The sequence below is a fragment of the Grammomys surdaster genome, unplaced genomic scaffold (genome assembly GCF_004785775.1).
Source record: "Grammomys surdaster isolate TR1022 unplaced genomic scaffold, NIH_TR_1.0 65, whole genome shotgun sequence".
Lineage (NCBI taxonomy): Eukaryota > Metazoa > Chordata > Mammalia > Rodentia > Muridae > Grammomys > Grammomys surdaster.
In genome coordinates, this window is record NW_021604567.1 from 20,877,075 (window position 1) to 20,888,147 (window position 11,073).

An 11,073-nucleotide genomic window follows, 5' to 3' on the forward strand; every position below is an offset into this window, starting at 1 on the left:
CTTTCTTTCAGGATTAAACCCTTACATTAATTATTATTTTAAAACAAATCCTTTTTTAATTTTGAATTTTATATTTTTTAGGAACTTGCACATAAAGTATATATAATTATGAGTCTTAATTAATAAAGGGATATCATAATGGTACAATGGAAAATGTACTAGCAAGCAATTATAATGCAGCCACACAGTCATATTTCCATGGCTACCCCAGAATTATGGCCCTAGAAGAGGAAATTGGAAGAATAAATACCTTAATCAGAGTCTCACAAATTATCAACATTTATGATTAAGAAAGTCTAGAATAAGAAATAAATAGAGCGTTCATCTGTGTTTGTGTGGAGTAACTATAAAGAAGAAAGCAAATGGAAAGTGAACTTAAAGGTAAATACTATTTTGGAAAAGGTCAGCTAGACACTCAGGATGGAATTTGTTGCAGATGACTTGGTGGGTTGTACAAGTAAAAATGTAAACTATTATGGCAAGGTGGCCACTATAGCTTGGCATTTTGGCCCATGTGAGGGGTATTCTTGACTCTCATTTGTATTCTCTGGACACTAGAGTTGGAGTTTTGTTATGAGGCCAAAGGTGCATTGCATTTTATTGATTTAACTCAGAGCTTTCCACATGGTAGAACACAATAGCTTGGGGGACCCAGAGGAATGAGAAAATGAAACATTTCCTCTGATTTGAGAGTACTTCATCCATTAATAAAGCATGTCTAAGTAAATATGAACTGCTACTTTCTCAATAATTGATTTCAGGTAAACAATATTAATTACTGTTTCAAGAAATGTCCACACGGTAAGGCTTGTATACATTCAAGTAATGCATGTACTTCAGATGGTAGAGTAATAGACTTTCATAGTCATTCTTGTAATTTCTTTGCAAATACTTTCATATTAATCATTTCCCTTGTAGGCCAAGGCAAAGAACATATTGGCTGCCTTTATTTGTATAATTATGTAGATGTAAGCTGAACTTGTATGTTTTGGGAGAAAAAAGCAAAACCCACAAGTTGATTAATTTAAGCCAGGGTCTGGGAACCCATTCTTATTTCCAAATGGTTGTGAACAAGTAGAAAGGTAATGCTGCTTTGAAAAGTTGCTTTTATCCTCACTGTATAAAATTCTTTTGGGTAAAGGCCATGGGAAGTGTTACTGTGGAAACTGTTACTGCGAGGCTGGTTGGCATGGAGATAAATGCGAGTTCCAGTGTGACATCACCCCCTGGGAAAGCAAGCGAAGATGCACATCTCCAGATGGCAAAGTCTGTAGCAACAGAGGTGTGTCACCCATCCACATACTACATGACCAGGTGGTAAACAATGATCATTATTATTAGGAAGCTTCTTCTCAATGTATTTCCTTCAGTGGAGACAAAAATCATCATCCATAATCACTTACTTTGGTGGAAATTCACATGGACACCACAATCTTTTATTTCTTGTTCCTTACTGAGTAGAAAAGGGAAAATAAATTTGTTATTATTCTTTAAGCTTTCCTGAGCAAATAGAACATGAAGGCTGGAATTTCTTTGGCATCTCCCTAAAACTGCTACAGAACAGCTAAAAGGCAATTCCTGAAGATATTGTGCTAAAACTATCTCTTGACTAATAAAACAATGGACAGCATGAGTATCTGATTGTCAAGAGGTCAGTCAGACAACCCTCCTATCTTAAACATGGAAATGGAAGGTTGAATTCTGAAGTGCAGAATTGGTATAAATGAACTTAACTTCTAAATGCAATGCTAAAATACATTGAACAAAATAGGTAACAGAAACCAGGCATCAGATAGGCCTATGAACTGTAAAATGACCATAAAGAGAAATTTTTAAAGCTTATCAAATATAATTTAAAGTTATTAACTACTGACATAAAATCAAATTTAAAAATCATTTCATTAGTATATTTTGTATGCCTATAAGTATACATGTATGAGTATACATTTATCATGGCTTGCCAGTGAATGTCAGAGAACAACTTGTTACAGTCAGTTCTGTCTTATCATGTGGGCCTTGAGGATCAGACTCAGGTGTCAGGCTTGGCCGATTTACTTACTGAGCCATCTCATCAGCACAGTTTAAGTGCTTTTTTTTTTTTACTTTCACTTTCACTTTTTCTTTTTTCTATTTTGGATTATTTGTTGATTAATTCAAATACCTGATATTTTTCCTTTTCTATGGAGATTGGTAAAAGAGATCTACGCTTACCTACCTGGTGATATAAATGAGTGCCTTTTTTGCTTTCTTTAAAGTCATTAAAATAGAAAGCTGGATAAGCTCTGTTTTTCATATCTATAAAGGTGCAAGTCATTATAATAGCCCATTCTCAGAAACCCCGACATAATGCCTTAAATATTAATATAGAAGAAGAAAGGAAAAACCCTGGGCTTACCACACCTCCTCCAAAATAATAATTGCAAGGGAAACCCTCTGTTCATGTGGACTGCTTCTTACTACATATCACATGAACTTACTTTCTACTCATAAGCACTTTTCTTCTGCCTAAATCTTTTGTATTCAATTGGCTACAGAGCCATCATTTGTAGTACATCTAGCCATATCCTCAAACCCTCTAGATTCTGCATGCTTCATTACCAGTGAAAATCTAACATCCAAAATAATTTTAATTCACTATTATGGTCTTACCTCCCAGATCTTAGTAATATTTCTCTTTATAGTCAACCCTGGTCATGCTTATTATTGATTTCCTATGATACTTTTTGTTCTCTGTCTTTGTGTTATGTTAGGTATATTTAAACTTTTGGTCTTGATGTCTAAGAATTGGTTGGATGTTTGTGGGTGCACTTTTGCCTTCTACATGCGTAAATATGGATAACTTACTTCAGTTCTTCTAGTCTTTTGGATATTATTAGATTGTTTTGGTCCCAATCTGTATTTCAAAATTTCATGTAGGTAAGTATATTTCATTTTTCTTTTAGTAATTGTTTCAGATACTTTGGATAAAGAATTAATTTGTTCATATCCTATAGCTTTATTTAGAACATTTAAATTTTTATTCAAATTGCTATCTTTGAGAAAAATTGACATGATGTTAGTCACATATCTAACAATCTCGCATAATTATAGAATTTTTTATTTAAGAGCTCTCTTCTATCATCTTCAGATGATGTTTCTTCTTAGAATATTCTTCTTTAAAAATACATAATTCCAACATGTAAAAGAATCAGTATTTTAAGTAATAAATATACAAGATACTTTCTTTTATACTTGTTGTCTTGTCTGGACCCCTATAAGATTCCTTTTTTTTCTATCTAGGAACATGTGTATGTGGTGAATGTTCTTGTCATGATGTTGATCCGACTGGGGACTGGGGAGACATTCATGGGGACACGTGCGAGTGTGATGAAAGGGACTGCAGAGCTGTTTATGATCGATACTCTGATGATTTCTGTTCAGGTAAAGCAGCTCCTGATTCTTATCTTCATATAAAAGATTCACTTTCCTCTTGTGCAGGGTCATTCTGATTGTCATGTCATGGAGACAAACTGAACTTGTATCCCTACGACTTTTATATTCTGCAGTACTCCTCTCAGTAATGTGGGCAATCTCTAGAGATTTCAGACATTCTGCAGAGGCTCGAGATGAACCCACCTACACTCTTTAAATTAGCCTGATCCCTTGCTGCGAAGATCCATTAGCTCCAAATATCTCTTCAACTCAGCTCTGAGACTGCAGAACCAGTACACCTGCTGGCTGTCAGCAAGGGACTGAAAGAGAACTATATGCCAAAATTAGGGCAATATAGTTCCTGGAAAATGATATATTCATAAACTGGTAGAAATTTTAACAAAAGTATTCTATAGTACAATCTAGAATTGAATACTTGTTAATGGACTCAATTTAATATATTAAGTATATATGGAACAGATACTATATTTCAGCTTATGGGCTGTGTCTGGATTACTGAGTCCAGTAACAAAAGAAGAAAACATGACCGGGGACTCTACAGAGCTCACAATATGTAGACCAAGAAAAAAATATCTGGGGACTAGAGAGATGATTTAGTGGGTAACAGCACTTAGCATACAAATATGAAGTACTAAGTTTGGGTCCCAGAACCCACATAAAAGCTAAACATCACAGTATGCATGCTTGTAACTACAGTAAAAGGCACACACAGGATGATGGGTTTGCTTCTCACCAGCCTAGCTTGAGAGATCCCATCTCAAGGAACAAGGCCGGGAGCTACAGAAAAGCATACCTGACATCATCTTGTGGGTATCATGCATACAAGTAAAGGGATGTATACAAATGTGTACGCTCTTCCAGAGTGAAGTTACAGATTCTAAGTCATTTTGCTTAATAAATCAGAAGATAGGAATATTTATGTGCATGCGTCTCTTCAGCCTGATTGGTTGGTTGGTACTTGCAGGTAGACAGAGAGCTCCCCTGGTCTCTGGAAAATTTGCCAGCAAAAGGAAATAAAAGAGTTGTCCTACATAATCATGATTGAGTAACTTCAAAGGCTGGGGAGAGCCTGCTTCCAGAATTTTCTCCTGCAGGACACCTTTTTAAAATACCTCAAATATTAGAACATATTTTAGTCATAGTATTTTAGAGAATGTGAGTGTTCTCCTGGATCATTAGTATAACTACATTGATTACATTTTTAAAAAGCTAACAATTATTGAGTAGTTTTTACATGCTAAAGAACACAGAAGCTGTGGGGACCTGAGATTGTTTAGCATTCTAATTAGGGAGATGTGACTATTCACAGAGGTGGGTATCCAAGGCAGGATGCTGCTGTATCACAGAGGTGGGATTCTGTCTTAAAAGCAGATTTTTAGTTAATGAAATATAAAGAGGACATTCTAGACAGGAAGAAGAAAGGAATATGATACTTGCTTGGAACAAGAGGCAAATAAGCAGAATATAGGAGAAAGGAAGTAGACTACTAGGGAGTGCTGACTTACTGTAGAACCCTGTTCTACTGGCAGTGGAGAGCTTGTGATGTATATAGGCAGAAGACTGCCACCATCTTCACATATCTAGCCTGGTTCTCTGAGTAAATGCTTGTACCATTCACAATGGTCATTTATAGAAGCAAATTTTCAAGTTTATTTTGGGACATTGTGAACATACAAGATCGATAGCAAGTCAAATTTGGTACCTTTTGAAGCTCATTGAATGTGAGAATTTAAAGTTGTGAATATCTTTAAGTTTTTAAAGTTTTCTAGAGGTAAATATGAATCAAAATGAGAGAAAAAGGTAAGGGATCAAACAGGAATATATACATATATATGTGCATATATATGGAGAGAGTAGAAAGTAAGCTTTTGATATGCTGATATGAGGTCTAGTTTTTTTTAATGTAGAATTCTCTCTCCCTTGTTAGATTAATATCTGATCTTGATCTTGGTATCTCTAGGGGCCTGGTCATTTATCTTTTTTGTATCTTAGTGATTATTCAGTATCCTGTGAGTTGGTCTATCCCACTGTAAAGAGATGGATCCATAGATGAACATGAGCAATGTTACCATAGTAAACTCTTTAGGCTTCTATAAATTCAGGTCCTATAGCATGTTTCTCAGGTTTAGAGCTACGACTGTAGACTAAACAGTTGCAGTCCCACCAATAACTCATGTTTTATTGACTTAACTTCTTCAGTCTTGTTTTCTTTCTCTTTCCAGTTTTTACCTGACCTGTAGAATCTAGGAAAAGGTGGTTGGGTAGTTATGGCTACATGGCTGGTAGGATTGAAAGGGGGAGTGAGAGAATGATTCATCTTTTTATATGGCATCATGCTGTGGGGACGGACAGAGGTGGGAAGAAGTGATGGCGGTCAGTTGTGATGAGAGCAACAAGACATTAACGTGTAATTGTTATTTCTGTTTATTTGGTTGGATTGGCTTGAACATGTGTGGCTCCCACACTTAGAAGGACTTTAAAAAGAAGAAACTCACATAAATGTAGATCTTTAGTTGGTCAGACTCCTGTAGAGTGCTACAATTACATCTTATTCCATTTGATTTTTTTCACCAACTCATAAAAGGAAATAATTTCATGGAATTAAGCACCTTGACAGTATTTGTCAGGCCATTATCATCTAAACATTCATGTAGCTCAAGCACTGATGTGCTATAGTCTGCAAGAGATACAAATACAGTTGTTAAATTTTAACTTATTTTAGTGAGGGAGAACTGCTTTATGGATGCTCAAATTCTTAGGCGTTTTTTTTCTTTTTTGAACTTCCAGATGATATAGGGCATAAATTGCTGGAGGACTTTGGAATCCTGACTATGCATGTTGAGTTCTATATAATATGTTGAGAGCAATTAGACCTTTCAGATTTACTAATTACCTCTTTCACCCATAATGTAGAAAGGGTGGCATACATTTGATTATCCAGGATGTTAATAGCTTTGTGTGATGACACAGAAAGAAGCCAGTGTCAATATTCTTCAGTGATTTTTGGAAGGAAGAACATAAAAAGGCTTGGAATGAATGTGATTTATATTTAGCTGTCATCCTTGTTCTCCTGAGAATATTGGTTTTATTTAAGTCTAACAGAAACATATAAGTGCATTAGCTTAAATCAGTGCTTTTAATTGACATTCTCATTTTGTTCATTCCCTCCAACTCCGTCCATCTGTTCACTTAATCAACAGTACACTCAAGTGTATAAATCTTATACTTAGTAATTCACAGGGGTACAGATGTAGTGGGATATGATACCTGTCCCTAAATTAATTAGTTCCATTCACTTCTTTCATTTCTAGGTGATATTATTAACATAGTATAAAATTATGTGCATTCTTTCAAAAACATCCTACACCCCACACATATACACATAGAGAAACACATTCAATACAAAATACTGTATGACAATATCTGAACATGATTGAACTAAAAGGGTACAACTCAAAATCCAAAGTTGTGTGTGTGTGTGTGTGTGTGTGTGTAAAAATATCATTGGAGACTAGAATAGTGCACTGTATCCTGTGGAGCTGGAGTTACAGGCAATTATAAAGTGTGCAACATGGGTATTAGAATCTGTACTTGGGTCTTCTGGAAGAGCAGCAATTGCTCTGAACCACTAAATGACTATCTACCATTCTATTTTCCAAACTACAGAATTAGAACACTATATTCCAGGATGACCCTAAACTTTATTCTTCTTGTCCAATATACCAAAATGATGAGAGCATAAGACGGGCTGCATTAATTTGGAAAATGGAATAGTATGATAAAACTATATTACATGAGGAACTTTGTAATGATATATTACTAAAGTATTAAGAAAAACATGGAAGAAAATTATTAAACATAGCCATCCTGCCTTGTCTTGAATGAAAAAAATCAATATTGAAATAGATTTTAAAAAATAACAAGTTATATAAATAGTTAGGTATAACTTATTCCCTGAAGTTTTCCCTGTTGATGGTCTTTGTGTCCATTTTAAGTAGCTACTTGTAACCATCAAATTTACATCCATATGCATTTTTTGATCACTTAAAAGAAGGGATATTTTCTCCAGGAGAAAAGAACTGTTTGAAATGCACTTAACTAAATTTATCCTAGACTGATAATTTTTAGAGTTTAGCCATTGTAACTCAAGGGATCACAATCCATAAATGAAACAGAAGTTTGGTTGTCACACTCATCCTAAAATAGCCTGAGAGTCTGTGCTGCTTTCCTGGGATGGCCACCACAGTACTGCATTGCTAGTTGTGCTGTGAACCTTCTTGACCATGTGAGGTAGCCAGGGCAGCAGTTATATATGCAGATTTATACCCAAACCTATCTGTGTGTTGAATATGTGTGGATTCATGAATTTGTATGTGCATGTGTGTACATATATATGTGTGTAGGTATGTGGGGGGGAGTATGTGTGTGTGTGTGTGTGTGTGTGTGCATGTGCACACGTGCGTACATGTGTGCAGGGTATTTCTTATTTGAATACTTCTGATGTTGGATCAGGGATAAACAGCATTTTATGTCTTTCATCTCATTTTTGTTGATTTCTCTATGCAGTTTAAAGAACACTTGTTAGAAGAAATGATACTAGCTCCTACAGGTTTAAAATATATGTGGATTCGACAAACTATACTGGAAGCATTACATTCAAATCAGTGTGGTGAGAGCCCCTTTTGCTTCTTGCCACTTGAAAGACTAAATTCTGATGAGGCTTAGAAAAGAACAGTTGCACATTTAAGTAAAAACACATATTTTTATTTATCTTAAACCTTTCTCCCTTATTTTCTTTTTAAAATAGATCTAATAGCATATTTAAGTGTCTTAGACAGACTAACTGGTTCTCATGTCAAATAGTTCTTTTAGTTCTTTTAGACTAAATTTTCTCTCTCTCTCTCTCTCTCTCTCTCTCTCTCTCTCTCTCTCTCTCTTAATCAAAATCAAGCCTTTTTATCCTGCTGATTTTACTTCTGCTCAGTGATCCTTTTCTTTTGAGCTGGGATTTTAGTTTGGAATTGAGAAACTACTAACTCCGGAAGAGACCACAGTGTTATTTTGTAGTTTCCTGTCTCCTCTTTAGGACTCAGAGTCTGCTTCAGAAATCATATCAATCCCTTACACTTCCAAGTGCTTTTCTGACTCAGCCACTTCCTGGCAATCTGTTGTCAATACTTTACACCTCTAAACGAGTTTCTGACTAAATAGATTAAAAATCTTTTGTAGGAAATACACAGTTTTATTTAAAATGGAATCGCTAACATTCTGAAATTTATTTTGACAGTATAGAGCAGATTTCTTGAAATCAAGATTTAAGAATAGTTTTCACTACTGAGAAAGAAAAAAATCATGGTTAAAAATTCTAACATTCTCTTTTTAATTTTTTTTTAAATTCTAACATTCTTAAATAAATGTTTAAATTGGTCAATGGTGTTTTAAAAATCTATTTATTTATTTTGAGACATAGTCTTACTCCTCATGCAGGTATGGCTTGGAACTCATTTTGTAGCTCAAACAGATATCAAAATAGAAACAGTCATCTTGCCTCAGCCTCTAGAGTGCTCAGATTACAGACGGAAATCATTGAACACTAACATTGCCATTTTTTATTCTAATTTTCAGCATTGTGGATTGGAAATTTTCCTGTGATTCTTGCATTTCCTCATTGATATATTTGACTTAGGAAATATTACTTTCTCCACATTAAAAAAATATGTCATATTGTGGTTTCTCCAGCTGTCGTAAGCTCAAATCTTTTGTGAGTTATGCACCACCCTCCTGTTTTAGTGTTTCCCAGATTCAAGTTTTGAACAGATACTGAATGCTTTTGAAAAAATTGAAAAAGGAGACATACATCTACCCAGGTGATTCAGGAATAAGAGCAGTCATCTTGAGACAGACAGTATTCTCCCACCTTGGTACTTCCTGTTCAATGACAATGTCTCTGAACTCTGAGCCAGTCACATCCATCTCACAGTTTCTTAACCACTACTGATCAGCAAACTATTGATTATAGAGGTTTTTGAATAGCTAAAAGCTATGATTGCGGCACAAAACTGAAGCAGAAATCAAGAGCAAATTAAGGATCATCACACAGTTGACAAAAGTGAAGAAATGTGTTCCTCAGCTTTGCTGAGAGTTAGCATGGCTGGAGGTGAAATCAAAATTCACAGGAATCATCCTCAAGAACTTCATATTACAAGTACACAATAAACTATGGTGCAGGTCACAGGCTGTACCCTCCTCTGCCTCGTGAAGGACACAGAAGTAACAATGGCATAGACAGATAGCACTACTATAGCACAAAAGTGGAAAAGGTTTAGAGGATTTAAAAATGAATAAAACGACTCAGAAACAAAGAGCATATGCAGGCTTAAAACAAAATTCTGAAGATGATTTCTTCTAGGCCAGGAGCATATGCAACTTATTAGACATCATTAAGTGCCAGCAACAGGACTCTGTGGGAAATGTCACTTGCAACTAAGCCTGACATTAGTTTCATTCTTAGGAACCACATTAAGAAAGAAAAAAAAAAACCAGACTCCTTGCAAGTTGGCCTCTGCCCTTCATGTGTACAGTACGGTACAGACATTCACCCCTTCCTACACACACAATAAATAATTATAATTTAAAATATGAAAATAGCCTTAAGTCCACCATAATTAATTTCTTTTGATAGTGATTAACAAGATTCTAACTCTAGCTGTATATGTAGAGGAGGATGGACTTGTCGGTCATCAGTGGGAGAGGAAGGCCTTGGTCCCTTGAAGGCTGGATGCCCCAGAGAGGGGGAATTTGAGGGTGGGGAGGTAGGAGTGGATGGCTAGGGGCACACCCTCATAGAAATAGGAGGAGGGAGGATGGGTTAAGGGCTTTCTGGGAAGGCAAAATGGGGAAAGAGGATAATATCTGAAATGTAGATAAATAAATTACCAAATAATATAAAAGAAAGCAAAAAAGAAAAATAAACAAACAAAAAACAGATAATGGAACTGGTTATCGCTGTCGAACATTTGAGACTTTTTAGCAGCAATTTAACATTACCCATATTACGAGGATTCCTTATAATTGTCAAGGAGAACAGACTGTGGAACTTTAAAACAATATCTTCACAAAATAAAAAAAGGGGAGATATATCCACGTACACCACAAATTTATTTAAATCATGTTCTTTTTATTTTTTATTTTAAATTTAAAAAAAAATTTGGATGCCAAGGAACTTTCTGCTGAGTGTCTATGGCACTCTACAACTAAAAATCTCTTCTTAATAACTATGACTGTATTTTATACAGAGTTCTGTCCCTAATCTGCCAGACAGGGGCTTTTTGTAGCTCTGGTTGATCTGTAACTCAAAGTGAAGAACAAGCTGGCCTTGAATTTAGAGACCTGCTTACCTATAACTATCTCCTAGTGCTGGAATTAAAAATGTGTGTCAGCAAACCTGAAAATTCTTTCTTAATGTTTCCATGCAAATGAGCTTCAGATAGGAAATAAACATTATAAAATTTAAGCTTGTGTTCTGACTTCAGCTTGACAGTGTTATCTCTCTGTAGTCCTTGGTTTCTCTCTGTCCTTATCTTCACAGGTTGTTTCTCTCTCTCTCTCTCTCTCTCTCTCTCTCTCTCTCTCTCTCTCTCT

General features: G+C 35.5%; 1 protein-coding gene across 1 annotated transcript in view; it reads left to right on the top strand.

Annotated features, from left to right (window-relative positions):
- Positions 1-11,073, top strand: part of Itgbl1 (integrin subunit beta like 1) — a 227,139-nt gene that overhangs the window by 116,161 nt on the left and 99,905 nt on the right. Inside the window, exons 4-5 of the mRNA XM_028771860.1 lie at positions 1,142-1,282; positions 3,280-3,420. Coding sequence (XP_028627693.1) covers positions 1,142-1,282; positions 3,280-3,420 — 282 coding nt within the window. The remainder of the gene's footprint in view (positions 1-1,141; positions 1,283-3,279; positions 3,421-11,073) is intronic.